This window comes from Heterodontus francisci, chromosome 25 (assembly GCF_036365525.1).
Source record: "Heterodontus francisci isolate sHetFra1 chromosome 25, sHetFra1.hap1, whole genome shotgun sequence".
Lineage (NCBI taxonomy): Eukaryota > Metazoa > Chordata > Chondrichthyes > Heterodontiformes > Heterodontidae > Heterodontus > Heterodontus francisci.
This window is the reverse complement of record NC_090395.1, coordinates 36,681,985-36,697,894: the sequence shown is the minus strand read 5'-3', so window position 1 is coordinate 36,697,894 and position 15,910 is coordinate 36,681,985. Positions and strand designations below refer to the sequence as shown.

Sequence of the window (15,910 nt, the reverse complement as noted above, 5' to 3'; positions counted from 1 at the left end):
GAGAAAGTTCAATAGTTCTTAACAAGGCTTGGTATCTTGCCATGCATTGTCTTTGCCAGATCAAGTAGATCGAGACTGCTGGAGAACGGGTGAACCTTCTGTCAATCGCTGTAGAAAACCTTGAGAATGGAACCTGCTACAATCAGATTAGAAGAAAATGTGCTCTACTGCCTATGTTACTGGACCACCAAGCTATGTCTCTTCCATATTGGCCCAGATTTTGCTGTAGCAGGGCATCTGCTGATAATTAGATTTGCCCTTCCACATTTAGCTTTTCACATTTTTGTGTGGCCTTTTGCTCAAAGTGTGAGTTGATAACATCACAGTGTGGGAAACAGGGCATCTGGGACCAGAGTGAGCATCAGGTCAAGTAATTCTGTACCTGCTTAACCAATCAGATTGAAGAACTGAGGAATAGACAGAGAACTGACAGAGAAGGAAGTAAAATTGGAGTGGGTGAAATCAACGTCGAATCAGGCACAGTAAGAGAAAGAAAGTGTTTCGTCTTTATGGTTCGCAGATGTTGGAAAGAATCACACTTTAAACTTGGAAAAGGCTGGAGTCAGTCTTGTTTATTTCAACACCATGCTTGTGCTGGTTGAACTGGTACTTGTGTTACAAGTGCCCACCACCACCTTCTCAAGACCATTTAGGGATGGGCAATAAATGCTGGCCTGGCCAGCAACACCCACATCCCGTGAATGAATTTAAACATGACTCCCCAGTGCAGCCGTGAATGAGGCCCTCCACTGGAACACTTACACGTAACAACTAGTTCCTAGCTAATTAGTTCCTAATACTTTACAGATAGTATAACAATATATACATATATAACATCCCCCTTTCTTTGAAACATAATGCCCCTCTATCAATATAACTGTCAATATAAATAAAGATGATCACCCGACTTGTGGAAATAATCTGAACCCCTTTTTAGCGTCTTTTAAAGCGAGTATTTAAAAAAAATATTATTCATGGTATCGCTTGGGTGGTAAGATGTTGTACCTCCATCTTGTATACATGGCATTTGTTGCTCTTAGTGGTGAGTTGGCACGCTGTACAGGTGATGTTGTATCACTTGCTGGTGATGTTGTTAATGTTGTCTCACTGGATAGTGATGTTTCCGATGTTGTTGATGGTCTTTTCTGTTGTTCCAGCTCAGGTGTAGGTTGAATATGGATTCTGTTCCTTCTCATTTGGTTACCGGTTTCGGTCTCAATGATAGATGACCTTGGGGTCTCAGCTTCACTAACAACTTTTGCTGGGCTCCAGGTTTTCATGATTGGATCCTGTACATGTACAAATTGTCCTTTCAACAGCTCGGGTAGGGATTTCGCATGTTTGTTGAAGTACTGCTCTCCTCTTACCTGTGCTTCAGTGAGTTGTTGTCTCACTTCCTCCTGGTCATTTGAAGGATGTATTTTGCTTGGCAGAGTTGTCTTATATTTTCTTCCATTCAACAGCTCTGCAAGTGATTTCATGTCAGCCTTGAGAGGTGTGGATTGGAGTGACAATAAGGCTAGGTAGGTTTGGGTCTTCCTTCGTCTCTTGGCATTTCACAAGTGTTCTTTTGACTGTCTGGACGTGTCTTTCTATAAATCCGGGTATTGTGGTGATGAGGTGATGGTGTTGAACCCATACTGGTCAGTGAATTCCTTAAATTCTCTGGATGTAAATTGGGTGCCATTGTCACATAGTAAATTTCAGGAATCCCTTGCTCAGCGAACAGAACTCATACTGCTGAGATATTGTTGTGGCTCTCAAGTCTTTCATCTTCCAGATTTAGCTTAGTTTAGAGATACAACACTGAAACAGGCCCTTCGGCCCACCGAGTCTGTGCCGACCATCAACCACCCATTTATACTAATTCCATATTCCTACCACATCCCCACCTGTCCCTATATTTCCCTACGACCTACCTATACTAGGGGCAATTGCTAATGGCCAATTTTACCTATCAACCTGCAAGTCTTTGGCATAAAAGATAAAAGTAGTCTGTGACTATGAGATGCCATTCTTGATTATGTGTAAATAAACCGACTCCCACAGTATGCCATGGTCTGGGTGGTACTTCAGCTTTCAAAAATTTTGTCTGGGTTTCTGTTGTCCTCTTCGCTTAGGTCCCAGCTGTTAAATAAATTTAATCCTTTATCTCCAACCCACAGAAGGATATAGCTGACCCTCTCCTCTTCACTAGTGCCTTTTAGGAAACTATTGAATGCCAAATTGCACTTGTGTTTAAACTTCTCAAATGCCTCTACAACATCATTAGCTCCCCAATTCACGATGGGCTGTAGTTGTGCATTCATTCCTGTCCTGGCTGACATTTCGATTTTTAAAAAATATTTTCGCACAAGTCACTCAGTTTTTCCGTCTCTCTTTCCAGCACTAATTTGCTTCACTTTTCTCAATCTGATGCTTTTTAAAATGTTGTAGGTTTACTCACAAACACTCGCTGCCACCATGTTTTGTCTTTATGTTGTTTCTGGTTCCCAGAGGTTGGAAAGATTCACTTTGGAAAAGGCTGGAGTCAGTCTTCTTTATTTCAACACCATGCTTATGCTGTAGAACCCAGTTGAACTGGTTTTTGTGTTACATATAACATGACTCCCCACTGCAGCTGTGAATGAGGCCCCCAACTGGAAGACTTACATCTAACAACTAGTTCCTAGCTAATCAGTTCCTAACACTTTACAGATAGTATAACAATATATACATATATAACAGAAAGACTGCATTGAGAGAGAGGGAAAGAGAAAGGAAAAGTAAAAATAAAAAAATAAATTTGGCATTTAACAAGTAGTACCTAAAGAAATTAGACTCCATGCTTTTAACGGTTAATTTTCAGTGACAACAAGTTGATTAGCAGTAATTAACAGTTAGGACATTAAAAGGGTCCTTGCATGTGAAATGACAAGTCGGAACTTTCTGTGGTAAGTCTAGCTTGTCTCTACCATGCAAATAAAGTGTGGCTACCCAACCAGACCCGACGACATGTGTCAGGTTCAGGTTGGGTCGGGTGTCTCTTCCGGGTCCAGCATTCGGGCGCGGGTAGGGTTGGGCTGGACGTGGACAGTGCTGCCTTGTGCCAGGAAGTAATCTTCAAATGAACATTCAGGATGTCAAGGCGGGAAATGTGCAGTCCGGACTCCCTACTCTGCAATAAAGCCTGGCTACCTGACCAAACCCGACTACATGTGTCGGGGTCGGGTCGGGCATTAAAAATAATTAAAGGACTCGGGCCTGGGTTGGGTTGGCTGCTGTCGGGTCGGGTTTTAATTTTCTACCCGAGCCAGGCTTGACATGCAAATACAGCAATTTCATGACTTTCAAAGGTGAGGCAGACAGTGAGATGCCATTTTCACAAAGTCAATGGCTTGAGTCAAGGTGCACAACTTGGGACAGCAACCTTTGGGTTTTGGCATTTAACCATGCATTTGACCTTGCCTGAAGTTGCTGTATTATTTATACTTAAATAACAGTGAGCGCCATTAGCCTCATCATTATTTTGACAGCAAAATCTGCCCCTTTATTTCTCGGAAATTTCACAATATCCAAGGAGCTCATTCCAGTGGAGGAGAGCATCTGCCTCTAAATAATAAACCAATAGGGCGAAATATAAAGGCCATTCAACCAATGTGGAAAAGAATGTTAATTCCAGTGCAGCCATTCCTAACATTCATCATAAATCCCAGGAGCACTGGCAGATTCATACTAGCATGGAATAAATTCAATGCAGTATTAATTGGCCCTCCACCAGGTGAGTTAAGTCAGAGTTTTTGGGAAAAATTAATTGGCATTTGGAAAGAAATAGGTTAATAAATGAAAGCCAGTATTGATTTGTTGCAGGAAAATTGTGTTTGACTAACTTGAGTTCTTCAATAATGCTGATGAGGGTAATGTGGTTGATATTGTGTACATGGATTTTTAAAAGGTGTTTGATAATAAGTCTATTAAGTGGTACTTTAACAAAACTGAAGCCAGTGAGAATTAAAGGCAGTGGCTGCATGGATACAAAATTGGCTAAGGGACAGAAAGCAGAGATGGTGGTCAACTGCTGGTTTTCAGAATGAAGGGAAATGTGCAGTGGTTTTCCCCAGGGGTTGATGGTGGCAGCACTGGTCTTCATGATATATATTAACTTGGGTAGGCAGGGCATAATTTCAAACTCTGCTAATGACACGAAACCTGGAAATGTAGTACACAGTGACGAGGATAGTAACAAGACTTCAGAAGGACATAGACAAGGCTGGTGAAATGAGGAGGGCATGCTAGGAACAGCACCAGGCATACCTAAAATGAGATGTCAAGCTGGTGAAGTGACAACACAGGACTACTTGTATGCCAAACAGCAGAAGCAGCATTCAATAGACAGGGCTAAGCAATCCCACAACCATGCCATCCAAGATCAACATCATGCACTCCTACATTGGGCATATTGTAAACAGACGCTGTGTGGAGTTCCCTATATTCAGCCTCATCATTGTGTCGGAATTCTAATCCCAAAACAGCACCTATTTCAATACAAGTGTGAATTTTTCACTTCCCTGGCCAGATTTACTCAGTGAAGTTATTAGTTTAAGTCCAGTTTATTCTGAATTGTAGGCAGTTTTGTAATGTGTAATGTACCCACTAGGTAACTGGGTCATTAACCCATTAAGCTTTATTGAATCAATCCTGCTGGCAAAGAGACTTTAAATCCATCAAAAAAAATCTTTTCAAAACATTTTAATTCCATAGTAGCCTGTATATTCTCCATTTCATTAGGAAATCAGTAGGTGTCCTGGGGAATAGGCAACGTTGCATTACCTGAAGGAACTTAAGAGAGAAAATAAATTTTTAAAAACTGAAAAGGGCGGGGGAGAAATAGAGGTGTGCAAAATTATGACAGGTTTAGATAAGGTAAACAAAGAAAAGCTGTTCCCATTAGCTGATGGTACAACGACTAAGGGACACAGATTTAACGTTTTGGGCAAGAGATGCAGGGGGAATGAGAGGAAGAACTTTTTTATGCAGCGAGTGGTAATGACCTGGAATTCACTGTCTATGAGGGTGGTGGAAACGGAGACATTCAATGATTTCTAAAGGAAACTGGATGGTCACTTGAGGGAAATAAACTTGCAGGGCTAAGCGAATAGAGTGGGGGAATGGGACTGTCTGAATTGCTCTACAGAGAGCAGGCATGGACTCGATGGGCTGTTATGGCCTCTTTCTGTGCCAGTATGACTCAATGACACTTACCCAATTCTTTTTCATCAACATGGATAACTCAATAGCTCAAGCAACATCAAGAATTGGTACAATACTGTGTACAGAACTGTTTGGAACTACTGGCGGAGAACCTGTTCTTGGTGTTTCTGCTCAACAAGGTTCCTTGCCAAAAGTCCTTTCAAAATTACCTCCGGCCTAGCTTTCACTTAGCATTTGTGTCAGAGCTGTTGTCATCAGAAACTGCAGCTCGATTAGTGTTTTGGGCACAGGTAAACATACGATTTGTCCTGTTAATAGATGTATAACTGATACACTTTGTATCACTTCCTCTTTTGTAAATATTCAACTACCAGGAGTGGAATTTTGCAACTTTGTTGCACCAAGCACATTTGGATAAAGATGTCCTGTAGGACAAATGTTTTTAAAATTAAAATAGACCTATTTATGTACCCAAGGAAATGTTGCAAAAGAACTCCCATAGTATGGTTCTGAAAGGGAGAAAAGCTATATAACTTGCATGTAGTCTCAGACACTAAGTTTTGCATCAATTTAACTGAAAATGGATTAAAAACACATTGAAAAACACCCAAGATTAGATTTTCATCTAGGCTTGTTTTTGGAATCAGGCTCAGCGTTGAGTGAGCAGTGCACAATTGAACCAAAAGGCCCAATGATTGCTGAAAATTGGCCTCATCTACATATTCAGGACGAGCTGCTGATGTTGATCGCACCTCCGCAGGAATCTTGCCTGAGGGAAGATTTCAATCTCAGGCCATTTTGCTCACCTGTAATAGCCTTCAGACAGGTTCTGAGAGGGAAGATGAAGCAGGCTACCAGCAGGGGTGAGGGGGCAATTGCAATACCTGTGAAGTCAGGGGAGCCTCCTGTTCCTCCTCCACCACAGGAAAAGGTTTTCTAAAAAAAAATTCTTCAATCTTACTTCGCATTAGAGTTCTAGGAGTGTCTTAACCCCAGATTAACATATTCAAGGGGCCTAATGCCTATTTTAGGCATAAACAGAATCACAGAATTGTTACAGCGCAGAAGGAAGTCATTCAGCCCATCATGTCTGCACCGGTTCTCTGAATGCAATTCACTCAGTTCCATTCCCCCCGCCTTCTCCACGTAACCCTGCACATTCTTCCTTTTCATATAACTGTCTAATTCCCTTTTGAATGCTTCAATTGAACCTGCCTCCAACCACATTCTCAGGCAGTGCATTTCAGACCTTAACCACTCTCTGCATGAAAAAGTTTTTCCTCCTGTCACTTTTGCTTCTCTTACTTTAAATCTGTGTCCTCTCGTCTCAATCCTTTCAACAGTGGGAACAGTTTCTCTCTATCTACTCTGTCCCGATCCCTCATGATTTTGAATACCTCTATCAAATCTCCTCTCAGCCTTCTCTTCTCCAAGGAAATCAGTTCGAGCTTCTGAACTCAATCTTCATAACTGAAGTTCCTCATCCCTGGGACTATTCTCGTGAATCTTTTCTGTACTCTCTCCAATGCCCTCACATCTTTCCTAAAGCATGGTGCCCATAGCTGGATACAGTACTCCAGCTGAGGCCGAACTAGTGTCTTATACAGGGTCAACATAACTTCCGTGCTCATTTACCCTATACCCCTATTAACGAAGCCCAGGCTACTGTATGCTTTATTAACGGCTCTCTCAACCTGTCCTGCCACCTTCAATGACTTACGCACATATACACGCAGGTCCCTCGGCTCCTGCACCCTCTTTAGAATTGTACCCTTTATTTTGTTTAGTCTCTCCATGTTCTTTCTACTAGAATGCATCACTTCACATTTCTCTGCATTGAACTTCATCTGCCACCTGTCCGCCCATTCCCCCAACTTGTCTATGTCCTTTTGGATTCTACACTATCCTCCTCATAGTTCACAATGCTTCCAAGTTTTGTATCATCAGCAAACTTTAAAATTGTGCCCTGTACACCAAGGTCTAGGTCATTAATATATATCAGGAAAAGCAAGGGTCCCAACACTGACCCCTGGGGAACTCCACAACAAACCTTCCTCCAGCCCGAAAAACATTGATTAACCACTACTCTTTGTTTCCTGTCACTCAGCCAATTCTGTATCCATGTTGCTACTGTCCCTTTTATTCCATGAACTATAACCTTGCTCATAAGTCTGTTGTGTGGCACTGTATCAAATGCCTTTTTAAAGTCCATGTTCACCACATCAACAGCATTGCCCTCATCAACCCTCTCTGTTACCTCCTCAAAAAACTCCAGCAAGTTACTTAAACATGATTTTCCCTTAAGAAATCCATGCTGCTTTCCTTAATTAACCCACATTTGTCCATGTGGCTATTGACTTTGTCCCAAATTATTTTTTCCAGAAGTTTCCCCACCACTGACTGGCCTGTAGTTGCTAGGCTTATCTTTACACCCTTTTTTGAACAAGGGTGTAATGTTTGCAATTCTCCAGTCCTCTAGCACTGGACACAAGTCTAAGGAAGACTGAAAAATTATGGCCAGTGCCTCCGCGATTTCCACCCTCACTTCCTTCAGTATCCTTGGATGCATCTCATCAGGTCCTGGTTCTTTAGCCACTTTAAGTACAGAGAGCCTATCTAATATGTCCTCTACCAATTTTAACCCTTCTAGTGTCTGAATTACCTCCTCTTTCACCATTGGCCAGATTGCATCTTCTTTCTTGGCAAAGACAGATGCAAAGTATTCATTCAATTTAGCTATGCCCTCTGCCTCCATGTGCAAATCCCCTTTATGGTACCTAATCAGCCCCACTCCTCCTTTTACCACCCTTTTACTATTTATATGTCTATAGCAAACTTTGGAATTCTCTTTAATATTAGCTGCCAGTCTCTTTGCATGCTCTGTCTTTGCTTCTCTTATTTGTTTTTTTCACTTCCCCTCTGGACCTTCTATATTCAGCATGGTTCTCAATAGTATTTTCGACCTTACACCTGTCATAAGCACACTTTTTCATCTTTATCTTAATCTCTACCTCTTTTGTCATCCAGGGAGCTCTGGATTTGTTTGCCCTACCTTTCTCTTTCGAAGGAACATACCTGGACAGTGCCTGAACTATCTCTTCTTTGAAGGTAGCCCATTGATCAGCTACTGTTTCTCCTGCCAGCCTTTGACTCCAATTTATTCGCCCCAGCTCCATTCTTACCCCATTAAAGTTAGTTTTCCCCCAGTTAATTAGAGTCATAGAGAGATACAGCACTGAAACAGGCCCTTCGGTCCACCGAGTCTGTGCTGACCATCAACCACCCATTTATACTAATCCTACATTAATCCCATATTCCCTACCACATCCCCACCTTCCCTCAATTCTCCTACCACCTACCCACTTGTTTGAGATATGCTTTGGAAACCTCAGAAAATCATTTTCAGATAGCAAATTTTATAATTAAGCTGCAAGGAATCTGTCTCTCTGTGCTCTGAAATTGATGGATACATGTTAGACTTCTGGACAACAAATCTCAGCTACTTGCTCCTTCTAACTTGTGCTGAGTGATTCAGCTGGTGCAACTCATCAAGCTCACAAGCTGAATCACCCAGAGGTGGATTTACCTGTGCTGGTGCTTGGAAAATGTTGAGGGTTTCTGTCTCTACTACCCTTTCAGGCAGAGAGTTCCAGATCCCCATCCACCTCTGGGTGAAAAAAATTGCCCCTCGAATACCCTCTAAACCTCCTGCCACTTACCTTAAATCTATGGCCTTTGGTTTATGGACCCCTCAACCAAGGGGAATAGGGCTTTCTTATCCACTCTACCTGGACTCCTTATAATTTTATACAATTCAATTACGTCTCCCCTGAGCCTTTTCTGTTCCAGAGAAAACAACCGTAGCCTATTCAATCTTTCCTCATAAGTAAAATACTCCAATCTAGGCAACATCCTTGTAAATCTCTATACCCTCTCTAGTGCAATCACATCTTAGGGTAATTAAAATCCCCCATAACTGCATAGTGTAAAATTTAGCAAACAATGCAGAATGAATGATTTATTTTTAACAGCTATAAAGAATAGTAAACTTTTGGACACTTAAAAAGTATTTAATTATTCTTACTCAGGATTGTTCTTTGTCCCTTTCTATAGTCAGCCTAAACCTTATGATACAATGATCACTATCCCCTAAATGCTCTCCTACTGATACTTGATCCATTTGGCCCACCTCATTCCTAAGAACCAAGTCTAGCAGTGCCTCCTTTCTCGATGGACTAGAAAAATACTGCTGTAGAACATTTTCCTGAACACACTCTAGGAACTCTTGCCCCTCACTGCCCTTGACACTAATTATCCAAACATAGACTGAGATAGTAATAAAGTCCCCCATTATAACTACCCTATAATATTTGCACCTCTGGCTGAAGATGGTTGCAAATATCTCAGCCTTGTCTTCTGCACTCATATGCTGGACACCACCATCATAGAGGATGGGGATGTTCATGGAGCCTCCTCCTCTCACTAATTGCTTCATTGTCCACCACTGTTCACTACTGGATATGACAGGACTGCAGAGCTTTGACCTGACCTTCATGTAGTCCTGTATTGTAGCTTCACCTGACTGGCACCTCATTTTTAGATATGCCTGGTGCTGCTCCTGGCATGCTCTCCTGCACTCTTCATTGAATCAATTTGGTTCCCTGTCTTGATGGTAATGGTAGAGTGAGGGATACGCTGGGTGATGAGATTACCGGTAGTGGTGGTATACAATTCTGCTGCTGCTGAAGGCCCACAGTGCCTCATCAATGCCCAGTTTTGAGCTGCTAGATCTGTCTGAATCTATCCTATTTAGCACAGTGGTAGTGCCACCCAACACGATGGAGGGTGTGCTCTCCAGTGTGAAAATGGAATTTCGTCTCTGCAAGGGTGCATTTAAGGGGATGTTAGATAAGCATATGATGGAGAAGGAATGTAAGGTTATACTGATGGGGTGAAATGGAGAAGGGTGGGAGATGGCTTATATAAAGCATGAACACCGGCACAGACTAGTTGTGTTGAACAGTCTGTTTCTGTACCGTACACTCGATGTAAGAGTCAAACATTTCTGCATAATGAACTCCATTCAAGGAGCTGGGAAAAATTCAAGCCTCACACATTTCATGCTCAGAGCCCAGATTGTAATATTTAACACCTCACACTAACAACCGACACTTGTTTGAAAAGTGGCAAAGGAGATTCCAACCTCTCAGAAGAGTTAAGAGAGTATCAGATATAGAACACGATACTAGTAGGCACATGTTTCGGGTGAACAACACATTCAGTCAAGAAATCTCAATGACGATTTCCACTGCTAGTGCATAGCTCAGGAAGTGCATCAGACGTGAAAGAGCTGCCGCCCCCCAAAAAAGTTAAAATACTGTTCTTATGACTCTGAGACTTGGATTCATATCAAATTGGATATCTAAAAATAAAGGGACACTTTTCCAAGAGTTTTGGCTAAAATGGAGCTGTATGAAACTAAATGCAAAAATAAAGGGCTTTAATACGAGTACTGGAATGCTGAGTTACATATAGCCCACAATTATATGGAAAGAATTTAATACAAAGCATTTAAATTAATATAAAAGCAAAATACTGCGGATGCTGGAAATCTGAAACAAAAACAAGAAATGCTGGAATCACTCGTGATGCCACTACCAGTCGCATCTTCCCCTCCCTTCCCCTGTCAGCATTCCGAAGGGATTGTTCCCTCCGCGACACCCTGGTCCACTCCTCCATTACCCCCACCACCTCGTCCCCGTCCCAGGGCACCTTCCCCTGCAATCGCAGGAGGTGTAATACCTGCCCATTTACCTCCTCTCTCCTCACTATCCCAGGCCCCAAACACTCCTTTCAGGTGAAGCAGTGATTTACTTGTACTTCTTTCAATGTAGTATACTGTATTCACTGCTCACAGTGTGGTCTCCTCTACATTGGGGAGACCAAGCGCAGACTGGGTGACCGCTTTGCAGAACATCTCCGCTCAGTCCGCAAGCAGGACCCTGAGCTTCCGGTTGCTTGCCATTTCAACACTCCCCCCTGCTCTCATGCTCACATCTCTGTCCTGGGATTGCTGCAGTGTTCCAGTGAACATCAACGCAAGCTCGAGGAACAGCATCTCATCTACCGATTAGGCACACTACAGCCTGCCGGACTGGACATTGAGTTCAATAATTTCAGAGCATGACAGCCCCCCATTTTACTTTCATTTTTAGTTATTTTTTCTTCCTTTTTTTACATTCCTTTTTACATTTTTTACAATTTTTTTTTGCATTTATTTCATTTCATCTTAGTTTGTTCAGTTTGCTTACCCACTGTTTTTTTCAGGTTGTTTTTCTTCAGGTTTGCACTTGCTGCTGTTCAATATTCAGTGTATTCACACCTAATCTGTACTAATGCTTTGTCTTTCAACACACCATTAACATATTGTTTGCCTTTGCTCCGTGACCTTTTGGTCAGCTATGTGGCCTGGTCCAATCTGCACCTTCTCCTTTGTTATCTCTTGCCCCACCCTCACCTCACTTGTTTATAATCTGTGACTTTTCTAATATTTGTCAGTTCCGAAGAAGGGTCACTGACCCGAAACGTTAACTCTGCTTCTCTTTCCACAGATGCTGCCAGACCTGCTGAGTGATTCCAGCATTTCTTGTTTTTGATTTAAATTAATAGCCTGGGTAGTGTGGGAAGTATTTACTAGAAGCCCAGGGATTACCATTAAATCTGGATTGATATCCAAGTTTCCCTAAATAGACAGTGTGCTGGTCTTGCTGTGTCATCCAAGCAGGATCACAGGAGGATCTCCTCCTGCACAGCTCAACTGCAATACATGAGCACAGTGACACTATGTTCACAGACTTAGCTTCCTTCCTTCATGATCCTTGGAATTAAACAATCCCAAAATTATAATGCTAAACAGAGAGAAAGAAAAAAGATGCATATAGCTAAGTGAGGATTACCTTATCTAGGATGTATTTATTGAGATACGGCATATAACCCTGGCTGGAGACAGGCCCGTCATCATCATCTCTGAAATGCTCTTCAAGCGCCACTGGGTCATGTGGGATGTGCAAGACTGTACAAAGATTATGAGACAAGACCTAGAGAACAGCAACAAACACAAAATTACTAACTTCCTTTTCAAATCTCAAATAACTGCCAGTATACTCAATCAGTCTGTCAAGGTTTGTATCCAATCCCTTACAAGTGCTGTCAGACAGCTACTGTGAAATACTTCTTACACAATTATAAACCTGTAGTATGTATACTTCCGTCACCACCCATTCCAATTGCACCACATTACTAATCTGCAAACAAACCTTGTGCAATCATGAGCAGTGTGTAGAACAAGCCCTTTAAAATTGTGTCTGTACTATTCCAGTTACAATATAGCTGCAAGTTTTCTCTGCTAGAAGTCGGTGTCTATGTACTACTGTCTGTGATTCACAGTGAAATATGGGATCCGTCTTGGCCCAGTGGGAACACTATTGCCTTGAGTCAGAAGATTCTGGAATCAAGACCTGCTTTCAGCACATAATCCAGGCTGACACTTTAGTACAGTACGGATTGATTACTGGGCTGTCAGAGGTGCCATCTTTTGAATGAGGCATTGAGCCGAGGTCCTATCAGTCCTCTCAGGTGAATCATAAAATGGTTACAGCACAGAAGGAGGCCATTTGGCCCATCGTGTCATTGTCAGTTCTCTGCAAGAACAAATCATCTAATCCCACTTCCCCACTCTTTCCCCATACTCCTGCAACTTTTTCCACTTAACCAATCCCTTTTTGAAACCCTGATTTTATCTGCCTCCACCACACTCTCAGGCAGTGTATTCCAGATCCTAAAAACCCGCCGCGTAAAAAAGATTTTCCTCATGTTGTCGTTGGGTTTTGTGCCAACCACCTTAAATCTGGGTCCTCTGGTTCTTGACCATTCCACCAATGGCAAGAGTTTCTCCCTATCTACTCTGTCCGGACTCATGATTTTGAAAACTTCTATCTAATCTCAACCTTCTCTTCTCCAAGGAGAACACCCCAGCTTCTCCAACCTATCCACATAACTGAAGTCCCTCATCCCCGGAACCAGTCTCGTAAATCTTTTCTGCACCCTCTCTAACACCTTCACATCCTCGCTAAAGTGCAGTGCCCAGAATTGGACACAATACTCCAGTTGAGGCCAAACCAGTGTTTTATAAAGGTTCATCACAACTTTCTTGCATTTCTACTCTATACCTCTATTTATAAAGCACTGGATCCCATGTGCCTTTTTAATCGCTTTCTCAAGCTGCCCTGCCATTTTCAATGATTTGTGCACATACATTCCCAGGTCTCTGTTCCTGCACTCACTAAAGATAAAGGATATTTAATGGTGGACGTAAAAAGTTCCATGGCACTATTTCAAAGAGGAGCAGGGTATTTTTCCCAGTGTCCTGCCAATACTTATCCATCAACCAACATCATTGAACAGATTATTTGCTCATTTATCTCACCGCTGTTTGTTTGACCTTGCTGTACACAGATTGTTGTAATGTAGGGACATGCAGCAACCAGTGTTTACACGTCAAAAGTACTTCAATGGCTCGAAAGCACCTTGGGATGTCCTGAGGTCATTAAAGGCACCATATAAATATTCTTTCTTCTTTCTTTTAAATGCACACACTGCTGAGAAAGCAGTAGGGCGGCACAGTGGCGCAGTGGTTAGCACCGCAACCTCATAGCTCCAGGGACCCGGGTTTGATTCTGGGTACTGCCTGTGCGGAGTTTGCAAGTTCTCCCTGTGACCGCGTGGGCTTTCCCCGGGTGCTCCGGTTTCCTCCCACAGCCAAAGACTTGCAGGTGATAGGTAAATTGGCCATTGTAAATTGCCCCTAGTGTAGGTAGGTGGTAGGGAATATGGGATTACTGTAGGGTTAGTATAAATGGGTGGCTGTTGGTCGGCACAGACTCGGTGGGCCGAAGGGCCTGTTTCAGTGCTGTATCTCTAAATAAAAAAAATTTTAAAAAAAGAAACCAAATTGGACGGTAAAGCCTGGCTACCTGACCCGAACCTGACTAGACCCAACTACTTGTGTCGGGTTCAGGTTAGGTCGGGTCGATATATGCGAGTCCAGCGCTCGGGTCGGATCGGGCTGGATGGTGCTGCTTCGGGGAACTCATGGGATCAGGCTTATCCATGATTCCCCACAACAGCAGGAACTGCCTGCTGCCAGAATGGATGAATGTTATTCGTGTTGGGTCGGGTCGGGTTGGGCGTGAAAAAAATTAAAGGACTCGAGCCCGGGCCGGCGTCAGGTTCGGGTTGGCTGTGGTCGGGTCAGGCCCAGGTCGGGTTTCAATTTTATACCCGAGCAGGCCTTTAGTAGATGGCAGGAAGCAAATTGGATAGGAGGCAGGAAGGTTAGGTCTGACAGATGAAGAGGCAGATGTGTCATGCAGTAAAAGAACTTAAAGACTTAATCAAGACAGGAATATAAGGCCTAAGGGGAAGCAACAGAAGGATGTGGGGCATCAGATGTTGGGTACTAAAGATATGAAATAAGCCATGGGACAATTCGGATTGGCTGCCCAAGAAATCAATGCAAGTGAAAATGGGTTGGTTTCTACAATGTGCAAAGCTAATTTCACACCCAGGTGGCAAATTGAAAATCTATCCGACATAATCATTCTCGAGGTGTCAGCCTAGGCAGGTTTATTTTTATGCTGAGTCTCATCTGCTTTCAGCAGCTATCACTGGATAGAGACTAGGAGCCAGAGCGGTAACAAAAATCTCCCCTCCCAAGCCCAGAGGCAGTGAAGCTCTCACCACTGGCTTGGCTTATGATCAGTTGACTCATACAAACAAGGGATCAAGCTTTAATATACCATATTGGGATAATGCACATTCCAAATGTTCAAACCATCAACATATGAGAACCCTAACTGCTAAATGTAAAGTCTAATTTTTATAATGATGAAAGGAAAGCTAGAAAATTATCATTTCAGAGACAAATTCAAAATCTTACCAAAAATAAAAAGTGCAACATATAATTTGTACTAAATATAAAAAAACCTCACTCCGAACTACTATATTAATGGTTTTGTATCTCAAGTAGCTTCTGTTCCTCTGTTGCAATCTCCATTCCATTCCACTGCATCATTCACCTACAGCCTTGCTAACACATTGTTCAAATTCCCTAATTTATAATTTTTGTGTGATGAATGCCAACCAATTGCTTGTTTGTTGCCTACTCATAAACTTTAAGAGTCACAAGTACATGTGCAACAATATCTAAGCTGGACTGCATGTGTTAATGCATCAAGGGGTTGAGAGGATGCAGAAATGTAAAAAGGAATCAACATAATCTGGATCTCAAGATGCAGTACATCCCTTAAACTGCCTAGGTTTTCCAATCTGGCATAGGCCTGACTGATAATTGCGCCGTGCATGATCTGCGGGTGCCCAATCCATAAGGTGCAGATTCCAGCCTGATCACAATGTGGCAGTAAGATACAGGCATGGGCAATGCCTCTCACTGAGTGCCTGTCCATTGGGACAAATTCCAGCTGGTGAAAGAAACAAGCTTTGAAGGCTTGTTCACAGGAGGCCACAGAACTGCTCAGGAATAAGAAAACAACATTAGAAACAGGAGCAGGATTAGGCCATATGGCCCATCGAGCCTGCTCTGCCACTCAATAAGATCATAGTTGAACTTTGACATCAACTTCACTTTCCCAAAGATTCACAA

General features: G+C 42.5%; 1 protein-coding gene across 2 annotated transcripts in view; it reads right to left on the bottom strand.

The window, feature by feature from the left end:
• Positions 1-15,910, bottom strand: part of LOC137383824 (differentially expressed in FDCP 6 homolog) — a 183,991-nt gene that overhangs the window by 104,334 nt on the left and 63,747 nt on the right. For both annotated transcript variants that reach the window (XM_068057094.1, XM_068057095.1), the window contains exon 2: positions 12,147-12,287. In XM_068057094.1, coding sequence (XP_067913195.1) covers positions 12,147-12,287 — 141 coding nt within the window. The remainder of the gene's footprint in view (positions 1-12,146; positions 12,288-15,910) is intronic.